The 20,180-nt window shown below is 50.9% G+C and overlaps 1 protein-coding gene across 3 annotated transcripts; it reads right to left on the minus strand.

Moving 5' to 3' along the window:
- Positions 1-1,018: 1,018 nt before the first annotated feature.
- On the minus strand, positions 1,019-20,034 carry LRRC74B (leucine rich repeat containing 74B). Of its 3 annotated transcripts, XM_010330476.3 has the most exons (9): positions 19,802-20,034; positions 18,413-18,555; positions 17,897-18,029; positions 16,780-16,986; positions 14,376-14,485; positions 13,279-13,394; positions 11,010-11,088; positions 8,980-9,075; positions 1,019-5,439 (listed from the first exon to the last, which is right to left on the minus strand). In XM_010330476.3, the coding sequence occupies exons 1-9, from the start codon at positions 19,938-19,940 to the stop codon at positions 5,284-5,286; spliced, it is 1,179 nt and encodes a 392-aa protein (XP_010328778.2). In that variant the 5' UTR covers positions 19,941-20,034; the 3' UTR covers positions 1,019-5,283. The 3 variants fall into 3 exon arrangements, 1 of the variants encoding a protein (XP_010328778.2); XR_005577429.2 differs by lacking the exon at positions 1,019-5,439 and having other exon boundaries at positions 8,986-10,392; positions 10,912-11,088; XR_743761.3 differs by lacking the exon at positions 1,019-5,439 and having other exon boundaries at positions 9,015-9,075; positions 10,912-11,088.
- Between the last annotated feature and the right edge of the window lie 146 nt (positions 20,035-20,180).

A 20,180-nucleotide genomic window follows, 5' to 3' on the forward strand; every position in this document is an offset into this window, starting at 1 on the left:
CCTGATAAATTCTGCATACTTCACAAAGCTCGAAGTGCTCTGGCCTATTTTTATTTTTCTCACTCTTTTAGTGAGAAGTGAGCTTCTGGCTCCTTCTCACTAAAGAAGGAAAAGGGCACATCCTGTTCAGGAAAGTGCCAAGTTGGGACTCAATACTCATTTTGAAGGATTTGGAACAATGATGTGATTCTTCCTTTTTTTTTTTTTTTTTTTTTTAAGGTAGGATCTCACTATGTTGTCCAGGCTGGACTCAAATTCCCAGGCTCAAATGATCCTCCTACCTCAGTGTCCCTTGTAGGCTGAGCCTGCAGGCAAGCATGCATCACCATGCCCAGTTTGATCCTTCCATTCTTTTTTTTTTTCTTTCTTTCTTTCTTTCTTTTTTTTTTGGGGGGGGGGGGATAGGTTCTCATTCTCTCAACCAGCCTGGAGTGCAGAGGTACCATCATCACTCACTACAGCCTCAAACTCCCAGGTTCAAGTGATCCTCCTGCCTCAGGATCCCAGGTAGCTGGAACGACAGGCACATGCCGCCATGCCCAGCTAATTTTTAAAAATGTTTTTTGTAGAAACGAGCGTCTCACTATGTTGCCCGAGGTGGTCTGGAACTCCCAGCTTCAAGTGATACTTCCATCTTGGCCTTCCAAATTTCTGCAAGCATCTGCCAGTGCACTAAGCCTGATTCTCCATTCTTTTATTTTTATTTTTATTTTTATTTTGAGATGGAGTCTTGCTCTCATCCAGGCTGGAGTGCAATGATGTGAGCTCAGCTCACTGCAACCTCCACCTCCCAGGTTCAAGCAATTCTCCTGCCTCGGCCGCCCAAGTAGCTGGGATTAGAGGCACCCACAACCACATCCAGCTAATTTTTGTATTTTTAGTAGAGATGGGGTTTCACCATGTTGGCCAGACTGGGCTTAAACTCCAGACCACAAGTGATCTGCCCACCTTAGCCTCCCAAAGTGCTGGGATTACAGGCATGAGCCACCATGCCCGGCCTGATTCATCCATTCTTAAAGATAATCTTTACTTTCTTGAATATCCACTGTGTATTCACTACTGGGAAAAGTGCAAGAGGAGACACGCAGGCTTACCCCCAGCTCATCACCAGAATCCAGCACCCCATTCTGGCATCTCCCTAGAGGGTGGTCAAGCGGGCCCTTAACTTTCCCTCCTGAGAGAAGAGCAGAGAAGAGAGAGGGAGCTCCCCTACTGGGATAGGACACATGGGGTTCAGGGGTTGGGCCTTTTCTATGGGCTTTGGGGGCCTCTGAACAGTGCAATCAGGTCTGCCCTTAGGAGGATGCTTTGGTGCAAGGAGGAGGGGCAGGGAGGGAGTTCTGCAGAGAGCCAGGGAAACCAGAGGAGGCCACTGCCCCCACTGCCCCTTCTCCCCAGGAGGGTGAATCCTTTTGTATTAGTCAGCTCCAGGCACCATAAAAAAAAAATACCATCAACTGAGCAGCTTAAACCACAGACATTTATTTCCTCTCTTCCTGGCTTGCGCACAGCCACCTTTTCACCATGTCCTCCCACAAGGTTGGGGAGGTGGCACTCAAGCTCTCTGGTCTCTTATAAGGACGTCAATCCTACTGGCAAGGCCCACCCTTAAAGCCTCACTTAACCTTCATCATCTCCTTATAGGCCCTGGCCCCAAATACAGTCACACTGGGGATTAGAGCTTCAGCATCTAATTTTGAGGGGGACACCATTCAGTCCATAGCCCTCCCCTTCCTCAGGGCTCCAGCCACATTGTGCCCAGAGCTCAGCCGTAGCCTGCATCACACAGCGCTCTTCAGTGCAGTCATGCGTTGCTTAATAACTAGAATACATTCTCGGAAATGCATTATCCAGTGATTTTGTTGATGTGAGAACATCACAGAGTGTGCTTAGAACAACCTAGATGGTGCAGCCTACTGCACACCCAGGCCACATGGTACAGCATATTGCCCCTCGGCTACAGACATGTACAGTAAGGATTTGTGTATCTCAACACAGAAAAGCGACCGGAAAAATATGGTAATCTTATGGGACCACTGTTGTATATGCTCTCTGTCTTTGATCAAAACATCATTAGATGCCATGTGACTGCAATATTTGCTTTTCTTTCTTTTTTTTTTTTTTTTTTGAGACAGACTCACTCTGTTGCTGGGCACCAGGCTGGAGTGCAGTGGCACAATCTCGGCTCACTGCAACCTCCGCCTCCTGGGTTCAAACAATTCTCCTGCCTCAGCCTCCCGAGCAGCTGGGACTATAGGTGCACGCCACCATGCCCAGCTAATTTTTGTATTTTTAGTAAAGACCGGGTTTCACCATGTTGGCCAGGATGGTCTCGATCTCTTGACCTCGTGATCCACCCGCCTCGGCCTCCCAAAGTGCTGGGATTACAGGCTTGAGCCACTGTGCCCGGCCAATATTTGTTTTTCTGATTATAAAAGTAACACATTTTTACCGTAGAAAGTATGGAAAATCTAAAATCAAAAAGAATGTAAAATCATCTATAAATCCACAGCCTAGAGATAAACATTATTAATATTTCAGTGGTGCTTTTTTGGTCTTTTTCTCTTGTGTGTATATATTCATACATTTTTTTTTTTTAGACAGAGTCTCACTCTGTAACCCAGGCTTGAGTACAGTGATGCAATCTCTGCTCACTGCAACCTCTGCCTCCCAGGTTCAAGTGATTTTTGTCCCTCAGCCTCCTGAGTAGCTACATCATATTCATACTTTTTTTTTTTTTTTTGAGATGGAGTTTCACTCTCGTTACCCAGACTGGAGTGCAATAGCACAGTCTTGGCTCACTGCAACCTCCACCTCTCAGGTTCAAGTGATTCTCCTGCCTCAGCCTCCTGAGTGGCTGGGACTACAGGCTTGCGCCACCATACCCAGTTAATTTTTGTATTTTTAATAGAGACAGGGTTTCACCATGTTAGTCAGGCTAGTCTTGAACTCCTGACCCCAGGTGATCCACCCACCTCAGCCTCCCAAAGTGCTGGGATTACAGGTGTGAGCCACCACACCCAGTCTATATCCATACTTTTAAAAATACCACTAGGCTCAACCAGTATGATATTTTTAACAGCTTTCTTGAGATATAATTCACATACCATACAAATCACCCATTTAAAATGTAAAATTGAGTGGTTTTTAGCATGTTCATAGACTTGCACATCACTACAATCAAGTTTAGAACATTTTTATCACTCCCCCCCCCCGCAAAGAAATCCATATCCTTTAGCTGTCAACCTCCAATCCCTCTATTTCTCTATGCCTAGGCAACCTATAATCTGCTTTCTGCCTTTATCGATTTGCCTATTCCAGATGTTTCATATAAATGCAATCATACAACATGTGGGCTTGTGACTGGCTTCTCTCATTTAGCATCATGTTTTCAAGTTTCATCCATTTTTAGCATATTTCAGTACTTTTCCTTGTTTTCAAAACAGTTTTATTGAGATGTCATTCACATCCTGTACTGCTCCCCCATGAATAAAAGTGTATCATTCAATTGCCTTTAGAATATGCACAATTACGTGGCCATCACCACAATACATTTTAGAACCTTTTTATCACCTCAAATTCCTTTTTATTGCCAAATAATATTCCATTGTATGGCTATACCACATTGTATTTATCCACTGGTGGGCATTTTCACTCTTAGAATATTATAAAGAATGCTGCTATGGATATTCATGTACAAATTCTTATGGGGACATATGTTTTCATTTCTCTTGAGTATATACCTAGGAATGGAATTAACGGGTTATGTGGTAATTCTATGATTAAGCTTTTGAGGAACTGTCAGATAAACCAAGTGACTTATTTACTTATTTTTAAAAACAGGGCCTTATTGTATGGCCCCTTATTGTATGATCTCCTACTCCTGAGCTCAAACAGTTCTACATCAGCCTCTCTGAATGGCTGGCTAGCTGGGACTACAGGCACATGCCACTGCGCCCAGCTGCCAAATGATTTTTTTCCTCCCAATTTTCTCACTTAACATTAATCATGTGTATTTTCATGAATTTTTAAGTGTTCTTTGAATATGTGGCTTTTAACATTTAACTCCAAATTTGAGTTGGCCAATCCCCTGTTATTGGGGATACTTCCAATTTTCATTATGATAAACAGCATTTCCATGAGCATTTTTTTTTTTTTTGAGACGGAGTTTCACTCTTGTTACCCAGGCTAGAGTGCAATGGCACAACCTCAGCTCACCGCAACCTCCACCTCCCGGGTTCAAGCAATACTCCTGCCTCAGCCTCCCAAGTAGTTGAGATTACAAGCATGCGCCACCACACCTGGCTAATTTTGTATTTTTAGTAGAGACGGGGTTTCTCCATGTTGGTCAGGCTGGTCTCGAACTCCTGACCTCAGGTGGTTTGCCCAACTCGGCCTCTCAACATGCTGGAATTACAGGCGTGAGCTGCCATACCCAGTCTTTTTTTTTTCTTTTTCTTTTTTCTTTCTTTTTTTTTTTTTTTAGACAGAGTTTTGCTCGTTGCCCAGGCTAGAGTGCAATATCATGATCTCCATTCACTGCAATCTCCACCTCCAGGGTTCAAGCGATTCTCCTGCCTCAGCCTCCCAAGTAGCTGGGATTACAGGTAAGTGTCACCACGCCTGGCTAATTTTGTATTTTTAGTAGAGACGAGGTTTCACCATGTTGGTCAGGCTGGTCTCGAACTCCTGACCCCAAGTGATCCACCCACCTTGGCTCCCCAAAGTGCTAGGATTATGGGTGTGACCCACTGCACCCAGTGCCATGAGCATCTTGAGGCATCAATCTTGTATGATCCCTGGTTATTTGTCTAGAGCACATTAGTCAAATGATTGGATCAAAGGGCACAGGCAGTTTTAAGGCTCTCGGTGCATAATGATAAACTGCCTTCCAAAAAGGCTGTGCCTGTTCGCATTCTCAAAATAGAATGTGCACTCCTCCTGTCATAGTTTCCTGAAGTCACCAGAATATGAACATGGGGAGGGCAGGGACTTGCTTGGGCATCTCAGATATCATGCCCATCTGAATATGCCGCACATAGTAGGGGTTTGTGTGACATGAATGAGTGATAACACAGGAAGGCCCAGATGAGTGCAAGGTCCGTGGAGCACAAGGGAGGAGGGTACAGGTGTGTGAGTCGGCGTGAAGGCCAGCTCAATAGCACACAGCTGACATGGGGACTCAGTGCAGACACAAGTGGTAACAAGGCCTCGGGAGTCAAAGAGCTTCTGACCCTGGAGGTCAAAGCAGCTGATTGGAGATGAGGAAGCCACACTCCAGGGTCACTTAGGGACAGATACCGGCAGGGCTGGTCTGAAGACTGGCAGCAACTCCTTCTTATAGTCTACTTTGCGAGCACCCGTTTTTATGCAGAGCGCTGGAAGAATGCTCCTCACTGAGTTAGCAAGGTCATCAAACTCTGTGTTCACCTGGATATCCTGAAGAGAAACCCATGACAAGGATGAACTTTGTTACTGAGAACTTGACCATTTTTTATTCACACACACAAGGTCTCAGAGAAGCTCCTTCGGGCGGTTTCTCTCCTGTGGATGACAATCTCACACTTGCAAACTCGTAAGATCCAGGAGGGAAGGGGACAATGGGGAACATTTCGGGGGCTGCTGTATTTATTTATTTAGAGATGGGATGGTATTCTGTCACCAGGCTGGAGTGCAGTGGCTCAATCATAGCTCCTTTCATCCCTGAGCTCTTGGACTCAAGCTATCCTCTCTCTCTTAAGCCTCCAGAAGGGCAGGGTCTACAGGTGCCCACCACCATGCCCAGCTATGCTGTATTTTCAGATCTGGGGGCTGGTTACGTAGACACCCATGCTCTTTGTGAAAATTCTCCAAGCTCTATGTTTAATCTTTGTGCCTTTTTCAGCATAAATGTTGTTCCTCAATTAAAAACTAAAAACCTCCAGGCATGGTAGCTCACACCTGTAATCCCAGCACTTTTGGAGGCCAAGGTGGGTGAATCACGAGGTTGGGAGATCAAGACCATCTTGGGCAACATGATGAAACCCCATCGCTTCTAAAAATACAAAAAATTAGCCAGACGTGGTGGTGGGTGGAGGCTGAGGCAGGGGAATCATTTGAACGCGGGAGGTGGAGTTTGCAGCAAGCTGAGAGTGTGTCATTACACTTGAGCCTTGCAACAGAGCAAGACTCCATCTCAAAACAAACAAACAAACAAACAAACAAAAACTAAAATCCAAGGGGTAGTGAAGAACAAAACTGGCACTGATTGAGTATTTCTCTGTGCGAGCCCTTTCCCTTAGGTCTGTCATCTCAGCTTATGTTCATGATGGCCCTGAGGGGTAGACGTTAGCCCCATTTCACAAAAACACAAGTCTGAGCCCGGGGAAAGATTTTCCTTGAACTGTAAGTCTTCAAAACTATTTCCCAGAAAGCTCAGGATAAAACCTGGGCTAGTCAAATTATACTAGTAATAACAGACAACAGTTAAGGAATAGAAAATAGAATATTCAGTTCAGGCTAATTGTTTTCTTTGTTGTTTTGGTGGGGTTTTTTGTTTTGTTTTGTTTTGTTTTTTTGAGACAGAGCCTCGCTCTGTTGCCCAGGCTGGAGTGCAGTGGCATGATCTCGGCTCACTGCAACTTCTGCCTTCCAGTTCAAGCAATTCTCCTGCCTCAGCCTCCTGAGTAGCCAGGATTACAGGCACAGACCATCACGTCTGGCTAACTTTTGTATTTTTTGTACAGACAGGGTTTCACCATGATTTCGAACTGCGGACCTCAGGTGATCTGCCTGCCTCAGCCTCCCAGAGTTCTGGGATTACAAGCATGAGCCACCATGCCCAGCCCAGGATAGTTATTGATTGATTGTTTTTGATTCTTTGACTTAAAATCTTGTCCAGGATCCCACATTGATAGACACAGGATTTGGTCCCAAGCCTGAACTGATTCCAAAGCCCATGGCAATTCCATTGGACTAGGGGCTTCGGATGATGACTATACAGTGTGTCAAGTAAGTGTATATTCTAGAAGGATAACGCCATATGTCATTCTATTTCTTTTAGAATGACACATCCAGTGCTGACAGGAATTCACAGAGTAGCAGGCACATGGGTAAGGCAAGAACAGGCAGTTAGAAGGAAATAGTAAAGGTGTTTGATACTGGTTGTCCCAAACCTGAAGAATTGGAACTGCACACACAGAGTTCCTTCCTAATTTCTGGAAAGGCTTTGACTCAAATCTGGGTTAAGAAAAATCAGAATCACTACTGATTTGTAACTCAACATTTTTTTTTTTTTTTTTTTTTTTTTTTTGAGGTGGAGTCTTACTCTGTTACCCAGGCTGGAGTGCAGTGGTGAGATCTTGGCTCACTGTGACCTCTGCCTCCCAGGTTCAAGCAATTCTTCTACCTCAGCCTCCCAAGGAGCTCGGACTACAGGCGAGTGTCACCACACCTGGCTAATTTTTTTTTTTTTTTTTTTTTTTTTTTTTTTGTAGAGACAGGGTTTCGCTGTGTTAGCCAGAATGGTCTTGATCTCCTGACCTCATAATCCACCCACCTCAGCCTCCCAAAGTGCCGGGATTAGAGGTGTGAGCCACCACGCCTGGCTTGTAACTCAACGTTTTTTGTTTCCTGTCTTTTTGTTTTTTGTTTTTTGTTTTTTGTTTTGTTTCGTTTTTTAGAGACAGTCTGGCTCTGTTGCCCAGGCTGGAATGCAGTAGCACAATCATAGCTCGCGGGGGCCACAAACTCTTAGGATCAGGTAATCCTCCTGCTTCAGTCTTCTGAGTACCTGAAACTACAGGTGTATGCCACATGCTGGGCTAATTTTTTAAAAAGCTTTTTGTAGAGATTGGGATTTTGCTGTGCTGCCCAGGATGGCCTTTAACTCTGGGCTTCAAGGGATCCTTCTACCTCAGCCTCCAAATGTGCTGAGATTATAGGTGTGAGCCACCTCACCTGGCATTTTTTCTACATTAAAAAGTCCAAATTCGCTGGGTGCAATGGCTCACACCTGTAATCCCAGCACTTTAGGAGGCTGACGCAGGTGGATCACTTGAGGTCAGGAGTTTGAGACCAGCCTGGCCAACCTGGTGAAACCCCGTCTCTACTAAAAAAAAAAAAAAAAATTTAGCCAGGCGTGGTGGTGCACACCTGTAATCCTGGCTGCTTAGGAGGCTGGGGTAAGAGAATCATCTGAACCTGGAAGCTGGAAGTTGCAGTGAGCTGAGATAGTGCCACTGTACTCCATCCTGGGTGACCAAGTGATACGGTCTCAAAAAAAAAAAAAATCAAAATTGACTTGAGACAGGAGAGACCATGGCACAAGGATCACTTGAGTTCAGAAATTTGAAACCAGCCTGGGCAATGTAGCAAGGCTCCATCTCTACAAAAAAAAAAAAAAAAAAAAAATAGCCAGGTATGGTGACCGGTACCTGTACTTCCAGCTACCTCAGGAGCTTAGGCAGGAGGACCACTTGAGCCAAGGCATTTGAGACTGCACTGAGCTATGATCACACCACTGCACTGCAGCTGGGTCAAAGAGTGAGACCGCAACTCAGAAAAAGTGGCAAAATTGAATGAAAGGGATCCTAATCTCTCTCACAGGCACTCAAGTGAAGCTTCCAGCACCACAGTCCACCTGCAGACAGTCGGGGGAGGGGGCAGAGGCAGCCCTGCAGGTGCTGCGCCTGCAAATCTAAACACCAGTGGACAGGGAGCATCGTGACCAGACACCCACTTATCCTCTCTCAGCTAATGAAGAACCCAGGCAGTGGCTCCAGGCGAGATTCCGCGGGACCTCCAGTCCAGAGCGGGCAGAGCCGTGTGGCCCCATGCCCTGCATGCAGGTCCCTGTTGCAACTCTGCCTCTCCCACGCCGTGTATCTGGGCAGGGCTCTTGATTTCTCTAACCCTTACTTTGTTCCTCTGAAATGGAGATTATGATACCTCACGGGAATGTTGGTAGGATCCGAAACAAGGTTTATAAAATGCTCTTACAGAGAAATCCAGCAGTTCCAGGGCAGAGGCTGGATTGTCCTGGACAGACTTGAGGAGACCAGAGCAGCCTTCACTTCGCATGGGATTCCTGGACACCTGAGAAACACACACACAAAGCTGCGAGAGGCCAGGTCCAGGGAAGCCTGAGAGCAACGTGAAAGGGAAGCAGGGGCGGAGGGAGGGTCTCCTCATCTCTGGGGACATAGCTAGGATGGCCCCACTGTCTCAGCTCAGAAGGTGTCTCCGTCGAGACAGTCAGACAGAATGCTCTGGTGAGGCTGTGGGGCCGGGAGAGAGAGGAAAGGAGATGCCTCTGACTGATACAGGCATGCAAAACAAACCTTTGCCTTTAAGAAATTGCCGGCTCAATAGAGGGGAAGGAAAGGAAGCATCATGAAATGAGGTGTGATCAGCACAGTGAGCGGGTGTGCTCCAGCTCCCCTGGGAGGGAAAGGCTGGGAGGGAAGGAAACCCTTGAGCTGATTCCCAAGTGAGGTGGGCGAAGCTGGACACTTCAGCAAGAACAGCAGAGGAGCAAAGGATGGGGTGAAAAATAGTACTCTGTGTGTGTGTGTGTGTGTGTGTGTGTGTGTGTGTACTCTGAGCTTGGGGTGAGCGCACTGAACTTGGAAGAGAGGGGCTAGCAGGGCCCAGATCCCCCATGACATGCTATGTTACTTTTTTTTTTTTTTTTTTTGAGACAAAGTATTGCTCTGTGGCCCAGACTGAAGTGCAGTGGTGAGATCTCAGGTCAGTGAAACCTCCACCTCCTGGGTTCAGAGGATTCTCCTGACTCAGCCTCCCGAGTAGCTGAGATTACAGGTGTGCACCACCACGTCTGACTAATTTTTTGTGTTTTTGGTAGAGACAGGGTTTCACCATGTTGGCCGGTCTGGGCTCAAACTCCTGACCTCAGGTGATCTGCCTGCCTCAGTCTCCCGAAGTGCTGGGATTATTGACGTGAACCACCACACCCAGCTCACCATGACACGATGCTGCAATCGAAGACTGAGTTTATCCAGAGGGGATAAAACTCCAACCATTTTAAAGCGGGGCAATTTTCTGGTTTAGAAAGGTCGCAGCTGGGAAGGAAGGGGTAGCAGGTGGGAAGGAAGGAGTGTAGCCAGGAACCCTGCAAATTCACAGAAGCTGAGAGGGGAAGTGAGAAGAGGGAGGAGCCAGGAGGGGGAGCTCCTGCAGGAGGTGGGAGTGAGGGTGCGGGAAAGGGAGGGGTATTGGGCAGGCTCTGGGCCCCACCTAGTGACTTGGGAAGAAGGAGCCCCCACCAGGAGGCAGCCCTTAGAGCGGGGTGAAATGTTCAGGTTGGACTGTCAAATTGACTTTGAGACATTCAGAAGACTGTCTATAAGGCAGCTGGAAACACAGGTCTATGCTGCAGAGAGGTCCTGGTTCCTGTGGGGCAGGGAGCAAGGGAGGAGAGCTATGGCAGAAGCCCAGGGAAAGCTGGGGTAGGGAGCTGAGGGATGGCAGAGCTGGATGTCTGCACTCAGCTGGCGATACTGTCCCTTAGCACGTACCTGATGTGGGCACAGTGGTCCCCTGGGGACCTGCTCCCGCCTCGCCTGGCTCCCTTCCCTGTCTTATCTTCTGCTCCCTGTCCTGCTTAGCACTCCCTCCCCATCTGCCTAGGAAGGAACCCCACCTGGGTGCACCAGGCCTCAGTTCAGCCTGAGCAGTGGCCAACAGAACACCTGGGTGGGGCCGGGGTCCCAGCAAGGCCAGGGAAAGGCAGGGAAGAAGATGAGGGAGACACAAGGGGTGCCCAGCCACCTTCAGAGCAGCACCCCAGCCGGCAGAGGAGGAAGGGCAGCAAGAAGGTGTAGGGGAGAGGCTGGGAGGGAAGGAAGGGGAGAGGAGGAGGGCCAGGCCCCAGGTGCAGGGTGAGCGGCAAGGGAGGGAGCCTGTGTGCACCTGCTGGCTGCCCCTGTGGGGGCCACGACGCAGGGATCTGTGTGGGCTGCTACAGGGCCCGTCTATGCTGAGGTCTTGGCCATCAGGCTAGCACTCACTACCAGAATCCTCAGTGTCTGGTTGACCTGGAGGCCCAGGCCCAGGCTCAGGGCTCCCGTCGCAGAGACGCGGTTGTTGCTGCAGCAAAGACAACAGACACCTGCGTTGTGCAAGCTTCCCAGCAGCTGTGCAGAGCCCACTGCCCCGGGTGCCCACTGGAGCTGCCACTGCAGCCACCAGGTTGGGTCTCTTGTTCCAGCCCTCCACTCACACCCCGGGAACCCTGGGCAGGTCAACGTGTAAAAGGTGGAGATGACACCGTTCAGAGGGATCACGCAGCAAACACGCCTACCACGTCCCTGTCCTGGTGGACACCAGCTGCTGCTCCCTGACCCTCTGTGAGCTCTGCAGGGGCTCCCATGTGCTCTGCCCAGCTGGCACCTCATGTCTATCACCATGACAATGTCTATTTAAAAAAAAAATCACCTAGCTTCTGTCCAAGGCCTCTCTACCTCCTGCTGTTCCCGAACTCCAGGCCTCAGCACCGCCCTGGGCCACTCTGTCTCTAGAGCCAGTCCCATTTCTCTTTCACTTCTCAGACCCCAGCTCCGGCTGTTACCTCCCGTTTCAGCCCCTGTGGCTGCTCCTAGCCTTAGCTCCTCCCATGGGAGGAAAGTTGAGCAGGATTGAGAGAGGCCTCCTTGCCCACAGAGGGGCTGCCCCTGGGGAGGGTCTCAGCCACAGCAGCCCATGACCTTCTCGGCCTCTGGCCCATGACCTCTCTGGCATCCACCTCTTTTCTTCCCTCTGGGCTTGTGCCACACCACTAGGCTGGGACTCCACCTGGCCTGAAGGAGCCCCTCACACAGGGCATGCTCCAGTAGCCACGTGCTGAGCAAAACAGGCACCGGGGCCCACCTGTGAGGGTCCTGCCTCGCTCCATCCAGACTAGGCTCATTTTTCTTGCTCTGTCACTCAGGATCAGTGCAGTGGCATGACGACAGCTCACTGCAGCCTGAACTCCGGACTCCTAGGATCAAGCAATCCTCTCACCTCCACCTCCCAAGTACTAGGAATGACAGGTGCATGCCACCAGAAATGGACAGTTTTTACATTTTGTGTAGAGATGGAGTCACGCCATGTTGCCTAGCCTGGTATCAAAATCCTGTCCTCAATGGATCCTCCCACCACAGCCTTTGGAAGTGCTAGGATTACGGTGTTGAGCCACAGAACCTGGCCTTAGCTCCTCTTCTACAAGCGAGAAAAGCTTCGCTGGAACACCCGCCATGCACCAGGCTCTGCCAAAGATGCTTTATACACCGTGTGGAATTTGCAGCCATCTGCCTGTGCATAGGAATCACAGGTTACTATGTAACAATGATGAACTCCCCATGACTGTAATTTCAGCACTTTCAGAGACTGAGGTGGGAAGACTGCTTGAGCCCGAGAGTTCGAGGCCAGCAGGAGACTGTCTACAAAAAATAAAAAATTAGCCAGCCTTGGTGACATACTCCTGTGGTCCCAGCTACTTGGGAGGATGAGGTGGCAGGATTGTTTGAGCCTGGGAGGTCAAGGGTACAGTGAGCCATAATCTCATCACTGCACTCCAGCCTGGGCAATAAAGCAAGACTGTTTTAAACAGACAAATAAACTCCAGTGATAGGAGGATGGAGAGCCGGGTGCAGTGGCTCACACCTGTAATCCCAGCACTTTGAGAGGCAAGGCAGGTGGATCGTGAGGTCAGGAGTTCAAGACCACCCTGGCCAAGATGGTGAAACTCCATCTATACTAAAAATGTAAAAAATTAGCCGGGCGCGGTGGCTCAAGCCTGTAATCCCAGCACTTTGGGAGGCCGAGGCGGGTGGATCACGAGGTCGAGAGATCGAGACCATCCTGGTCAACATGGTGAAACCCCGTCTCTACTAAAAGTGCAAAAAATTAGCTGGGCATGGTGGCACGTGCCTGTAATCCCAGCTACTCAGGAGGCTGAGGCAGGAGAATTGCCTGAGCCCAGGAGGCGGAGGTTGCGGTGAGCCGAGATCGCGCCATTGCACTCCAGCCTGGGTAACAAGGGCGAAACTCCGTCTCAAAAAAATAAAATAAAATAAAATAAAAAAATAAAAATAAAAATAAAATAAAATAAATGTAAAAAATTAGCCAGGCGTGGTGGCAGGCACCTATAATCCCAGCTACTTGGGAGGCTGAGGTAGAGAACTGCTTGAACCCTGGAGGTGAAGGCTGCAGTGAGCCAAGATCACGCCACTGCATGGTTCAGCAGCAAGATCATGGAGCGCGTGATTCCTGGGGTGGCCCCTTGGGGATCCTCACCTCATGTGGAGTTCCTCCAACACATTGTTGGTCTTGAGAGCCTCACCCACCGCAGAGGCTCCAGGATCTCCAAAGCCATTATATGAGATGTCTAGAACTTTAAGGAAGATGTTTGCCTAGAACACCAAAGAGTGAAATCAAGGGACTCTGCCTGACAGTGGAGCAAGCCACGGTGCCACAGCCTCAGAGACCAGGAGCCCCGAGGTGCAAAAATCAGGGACAAAGGGTAGAAGGGCAGAGGCTCCAAGGAAGGGTCAGGACAGTGCCATCCAGGTCCCCAGTGGCTGCAGCTTGGATGATGGTGGCCATCAGAGCCCAATGGCCCAGAACACAATAGGAAAGGGCCGGTGTAGATGGGAATGGCCCTCAGAGAGACTGGGAGGGGAGTGTGCGGAGCAGCAGCAGGCCCAGAAACATGCTCAGACTCCACACCCACTTAATGGCTCTGGAAGGCAGGGATCCCACGCCCCAGTAAATGGCTGTCAGATGAAACCCGCCCAGGGTACTGTGATGGGGAGAAGGGTGAAGCTCTGGCAAGACAGTGTGACGTGCCACCTTGTGGGCCGGGATCCCAAGGTCAGCCCCTGTATCAGGGCAAGACAGCAACTGCCATGGCCTGAGGAGGACTCCACAGGGCATCTGGCACTGGACACATTGCAGGTACCTTGTGCCACCCTAGCATCAGCTTGAGTCACCCATTCCCGAGCCCTATGAACCACAACATGCAAGGGAGCAGGTGGACGTTTGAGAGGCTGTGCTGGCATCCACAGGTGCAAGGCGTCATCTCAGGAAAGCACCTGTGTAAGCCCAACAGTGAGCATGCGTCACCGGACCGCATGGATGTCCCTTCCTAGCTGGTGTCTATGGTGTCTGGGGAAGGTACAAGACATTCAGGAAATGATGTGACAGTGAGCACAGCGTATTGTAGTCACTAAGTGAAGCCAGGAAAATTAAAATCCACCTAAAGAAACAATCTTTAAGCTGTGCTTAGAAGATCCAAAGTTCATTTCCAAAGAGCTGCAGAGACAGAGAGCTGGTCCCTGGGAGACCGGCCCCAGCAGACAGGCTGCAGGGCTGACTGGGTGGGGGCTCCGTACCTCCAGTCCTCTGGCAAATGCCACAGCTCCTGGGCCTCGGAGGTGATTCCAGCTCACGTTAAGCTCGGTGAGTCCTGTGTTTTCTGCCAGGGCTGGTCCAAGTATCTCCCCTTCAGAAACACCAAGAGAGACCTTGTGACTCACTCTCTTCACTCCATTAAAAGATCACACGGATGCCCGCTGTGTGCCGAGCCTCTGCTGGGCAGGAGGGTCACAGACATGAAACGAACATGGCCTGCCATGACCTTCAGGAACTCACATTTCATGGGGAGATACAAATCCAAATGAATGGGATGTGAGCCATTCATGTGGACTGCAAAGGGGGAGGCGTGGGAACAGAGTGGTGGCTAACCTGTCGTGGGGGTAGTCAGGAAAGAGGACAGAGGAGATAACCCGGGACTGAGGAATTCCCCACGGGCGTCTGTGCACACACAGTGGAGAGGAGGCACGGGGAAGTGCAAATGGCAGAGGCACCTGTGGAAATGCATGCAGGCCTGGAGCTGGGGCCGGGAAGGGGGAAGCCAGTGAAGTGAGGCAGGAGTAACGGGCACTTGAGAGATGCGGAGAGGCCTTGAATGCCAAGGTAAGGGGCTCAGGCAACGCGTACAAGTAGCAAGGAGTCAGGGAGGGCCTTAGGAAGTGATGAGGCTAGATTAGCATTTCAGCAAGTGGCAGGTGTCCAGGATAGACTGGGCTGGGTGGGAGCAGAGGCAAGAGGCTGGGGGACCAGGTGGAAGGCTGGTGCCATAGGCTGGCACAGTTGTGGTAGAGAGGAGATGGGCATGGTAGAGAAAGGAAGGTGAAAGCCAGGCAGTGGTATGTGCCTGTGGTCCCAGCAACTCAGGAGGCTGAGGCAAGAGGGTTTCTTGAGGCCAGGAGTTCAAGACCAGCCTGGGCAAAATACGGAGACCTGGAGATGAAGGTGGAGCAGCATAGCCAAACAGAACCTTCCAGCAGTCATCCCACAACCCTCACAGGAACAGCAAAAGAAACAGTCACAAGAAAGCACCTGCATAAAAACACAACCCAGCTGCACTCACAGTACCTGCTTTTAACATCCTCACAGGGAAACAGGCACTAAAGAGGGAAGAAAGTTAGGCTTTTCTGCTGTCTCACTCCGTTTCCCAACCTGGAGTGCAGTGGAGCAATCACGGCTCACTGCAGTCTTGATGTCTTGGGCTCAAGCGATTCTTTCACCTCGGCCTCCTGAGACTACAGGCACATGCCACAACTTGGGTCTAATTTTTACATTATTTTTTGTCACTACTGGGTCTCACTATGTTGCCCAGTTTGGTTTCAAACTACTGGCCCCAAGCAATCCTCCCACCTCAGGCTCCAGAAGTGTTGCTGGGATTACAGCTAGCCACAGTGCCCTATCAAGCCTCACTTTTAATTTCACTGACTTCTGGCAGTAATTTTCTTAGAAGGCAAACAGGTTCTCTGGAAGTTACATGCCATGGCCAATTCTCACAGGCCAAGGCTCGTGCCACCCCATTCCCTCTAAGATGCTTGAGACAGAGCAGTGCTTCTGAAACGTTGCAGAGAAGGCAGTTCTCCAGGGACATCCAACAAAATGCAGATTCACAGGCATTCCCCTAACAACAGGTCCAGGCCCAGGATCTGTACGCCTAACCCAGGGTCCCAGGCGATTGTTACTATTACTGAACCATTTGAGCAGAGGCAGGTAATAGTGCATATTCCTGGCAAAGCAAAGGCTCAGGGGCATGAGAGAGAGTGATGAGATGAAGGAATCCCAACCATGTCTGCTACCTCACTTGGAATAAAATCTTCACCCTTTTTGCCATGACCTACAGCGCTGCAGACCCCTCTGCCCTCTCCACCCTGCAGCCTGGACACGCTTTCCTGACTCCCCAGCCTAGTCACACTGCTGTCTGCCAGTCTGGGAAACAGGCCCACATGCTCACTATTCCTCTGCATGAAATGCTCTCCCTCTGATCTTGCCATGGCTGTTTATTTCCCACTCTGCACATTTCAGCTTAAATGTCACATCACAGAGGCCTCCCCAGCCACCTCTTTAAAGCAGGGAGTCCCTGTTCTTCTCCAGAAGCAGGCACTATTTGTTTCTTTTGCAGCATAATGACTGAGAATGATGTTGTTAGCATGTGCTCCTTGAGGTCAGGAACTTGGTTTTGTTCAAGGTGGATCCCCGGTGGCTAAGTCAGTGCCCAGCACATACAGCAGTGGGCAATGAGGTATTTGTGGAAGGAATGAAGAGTTCCATGTGGCTGGAGTGGAAGGGGAGCGGGCCAAGGTGGCTGTGTGGGGAGCAGGAGTCAGAGCACATGCTCCCTGGCGATGTGCAGTGCGGTCCTGCCAAGCCCCACCCACCCCTGCCCCAGGAAGCTGAGCTTTCATGACCCATGGTGCCCTGGGCAGGTATTACCTGCTTGGTCATTCAGCTGGTTATAGCTCAGGTCCAGGGACTTCAGGTCTGTGTGGGCCAGCAGGAGTTCAGCAAGGTGCTGGGCCGCCTGCTCCTCCAGGCCATTCCCTGACAGTTGCATCTTCTGCACAGCCCGGTTCATGGTGAGGGCGGCACAGAGGGTCTGTGCTCCTGCTACTCCCAGCTGGTTCTCCGACAGGTCCAAATCTGGGGGACGAAACCACTCCTTTATCAGTGGGATACAAAGCCAGGCACCCACCTCCTACCTCTTCTGCTATCCCCTAAACCTCCAGGTCCGAGGCAGAGGAAGGGGCCTTACAGGAGAACTGTCCGAGCGTCGTATGGTGGCTGCGGCTCCCAATGGCTGGGTCCCTTCTGGCCTCTGACCTCCCCCTCCCTGTGTGCGCATGAGCTTCTGTGTCAAGCGGTTAAAACCGCCTACCTCCTGGTACTGTAGAGACGGCCATGGTGAAGGGGCAGCCATCACATTGATGACTGTGTCTGGTAGTGGTATCACCAGCCACTTCAAAAGCCTTCACTGCCCCACTGGCAGGATTGGCAGTAACAGCCCAGGTGGCCGTGCATGGAGCACGTACACTGCTGACCACTTCAGGAGTGCCTTTCACTTCATGCTCACCGCAGCCCCAAGCCTATAAGGTATTGCTGGGGGCATTTCACAGATTGGAAAGCTGAAGCTCAGAGAGGTTAAGCTGCTTGCCCAGGTATCCAGCTCTTCAGTGGCAGAGCTGGTATTTTGGATCCAGCCCCACCAAACTCCCGTATTACCTACCTGCTTCTTACAATGCCCAACCCCCAGTCCCTGTGTGGATTCAGGTACTGAGAGTCTACCATGTGCTTGGTGAAGAGGGGATGCTGGCCAGCAAGGGAGGGTAGTAATGGGATGGAGTGGGTGAGGAAGGGACTTGTATCCAGCATTGTCTGCACAGCAGAGGGTCTAGCTCCACCCTTCATGCCCCTCCTGTGATGAGACCCCTCCTCTATTCACCAGCAACACCAGCAGGCCCCAGGTGACATGGCCCAGCTTTCGGGGTAGAGGCTCATCCCTGAGGAAAGGGAGCACTCACGCCTGCCCACCTGCCCCAGGCCCAGCACCTACCACAGATACTGCTGCTTTTGCTCAGGGCACCTGCCAGGGCCTCTGCACCCACCCCACAGAGCCCATTGTCTCGAAGGTCCAGCCGCTTGACATATGGATTGGAGCTCAGCGAGGAAGCCAGAGCACGGGCACCCTGGGACAGACAGAGCAAACACACTGGCCACTATCCTGGCTCATGTTCCAGGGCTCGGCTCATTCTGCATCCTCCACCTGGAAAGTCCTCCCCTTCCCACCTGCTTAAGGAACACTTGCATCTCCTTTTAGGCTCCGCCCAGGTCTCCTCCCCACCCCCAGCTCTCCCTGAGCCCCCAGCAGGTTAGGGGCCTGCAGGCTTTCCAACCCTTAACACCACCTGTCACAGCCTCAATCCCATCTGTCTCTCAGATGTGGGGGATGGGGCATTTCTGGCACAGGCAGAAGCTGGGGAGTGTGGGACAGACTCGGGAGCACTCCCATGGCTGCTGTCTCCCGGGGCCTCTCCCTGGAAGCCTGGACCTAGTGTCTCTCCAGTGGTACCTGGGGCCCCAGGCCACGGTGCCGGAGGTTCAGCTCTGGGGCGCTCCCTTGACACAGAAAGCAGGAGACGGGCACAACACTATGGTCCTGGCAAGACCTCAGGTAGAGGGTGTCCCTGACCAGTTCTCCAAGCCCATGGGTGCCTGGTAGGTGACGGGGACAAATGTGAACCCCTGCATGGGTACAGCCACCTGCCTCCTCCCCTGCCCTGCGTCACTACCTGGCCTATGTTTTCCCTCCAGAAGCACTGCCTCCTCTGCTCCTTGGGACCACTGCCCCCCTATGACAGATGAGGACATCAAGGCTCAGGCAACACAAATCTTTTCCTTAGAGTCATACAGCTATGAAAGAAAGCTGGACAACCTGGGCACAATAGCCAAACAAAAAAGTATTTAAATTAGCTGATGTGGCGGCCCCTGTAGTCCCAGCTACTCAGGAGGCTGAGGCAGAAGCCTCACTGGAGTGCAGAGTTCAAGGCTACCATGAGCTATCATCCTGCACTGAAGCCTGGGTGACAAAGCAAGACGCTGACTCTAACAAATAAATAAATAAATTATTTATTTATTTATTTAATAATTTGAGCCCAGGCAACCCAATGTTGCTGGTTGCTGTGGAAACCGTGGCTGGCCTGTGCTGAGAATCCCACAGCTAGTAGTAGCTAATCCTGCCAGAGTCAGGCCTCTGCCTGTCTGATGCCAAATTGCACGCTGTGTCTTTTAACCCGGATTGCAGACCACCAATGTTGTGTAAACATTTTACGGGAGAAAAAACTGAAATAGTTCTAAATTCTATTCATCTATTTGTTTGTTTGTTTGTTTTGACATGGAGTCTCGCTCTGTTGCCCAGGCTGGGGTGCAGTGGCACAACCTTGGCTCACTGCAACATCCGCCTCCCGGGTTCAAGCGATTTTCCTGCCTCGGCCTCCTGAGTACCTGGGACTACAGGCGCACGCCACCACGCCCGGCTAATTTTTGTACTTTTAGTAGAGATGAGGTTTCACCATGTTGGCCAGGCTGGTCTTGAACTCCTGACCTTGTGATCCACTTGCCTCGGCCTCCCAAAGTGCTGGGATTACAGGCGTGAGCCACGGCACCCGACAAGTCTATACATCTATTAGCTTAGTTTTTCCTGTGGACTCGGAAAACGCAGCTCTGGTCCCATTTCAGGGCTGACAGTCTTTGGTGCACTGTCTGGCGGGATTTTGCATTTTAACCTACTGCTTCTGGGAGCTCTGAAGAGAGAGCAGGGAGTTGGAGGCGCCCCGCAGAGGGCTACGTCTCCAGCTGGACAGGGGTCTCCTGCCCCCTTGGCCCAAGCCCGCCTCCCTCCACCCCTGCGGGAGAAGACCCCCAAACGGGAGGAGTGAGGCCTGGCCCCTGCCCCTAGCACCTTCCATCTCCAGGTCGGAGTCTGAATCGGCCTCGGAACCCTGCTCCACCTCAGGGACCTCTGAAAGACGCCCACAGGCCGCTGTAGCCTCTTCCTTCTGCTCTTCATCCTCCCCAGATCTCTCGCAGGAACCCCTCATGGTTAAGACCCTTCCACAATCTCAGATGCTGAAGCGGCTACCTCCTGGCGCCTCACCCAGAGCACGGCCCGGTGATTTGGGCGGAGTCTGCGGCTGCGCTGACCAATCGAATGTAGCGTCCATCGACTGGCGTCCATCAAGGCCAATAGCGATGCGCTCCACCGCGGCGGTCGCCCCGGCAACCCGGTGTTGTTGGTTGCCATAGAAACCGTGGCTGGCTTGCGCAGAGGCTCCCGGCCC

Source organism: Saimiri boliviensis, chromosome 21 (genome assembly GCF_048565385.1).
Source record: "Saimiri boliviensis isolate mSaiBol1 chromosome 21, mSaiBol1.pri, whole genome shotgun sequence".
NCBI classification, from domain to species: Eukaryota; Metazoa; Chordata; class Mammalia; order Primates; family Cebidae; genus Saimiri; species Saimiri boliviensis.

Bases quoted from the DNA above. Each gene is read 5' to 3' on its own strand.
- LRRC74B (XM_010330476.3), bottom strand. From the start codon at position 19,940: ATGAGGGGTTCCTGCGAGAGATCTGGGGAGGATGAAGAGCAGAAGGAA. The intron at 16,987-17,896 runs GTAGGTGCTGGG...TTCGTCCCCCAG, and splicing joins CAAAAGCAGCAGTATCTGTG to ATTTGGACCTGTCGGAGAAC. The intron at 13,395-14,375 runs GTACGGAGCCCC...TTGGTGTTCTAG, and splicing joins CATTTGCCAGAGGACTGGAG to GCAAACATCTTCCTTAAAGT.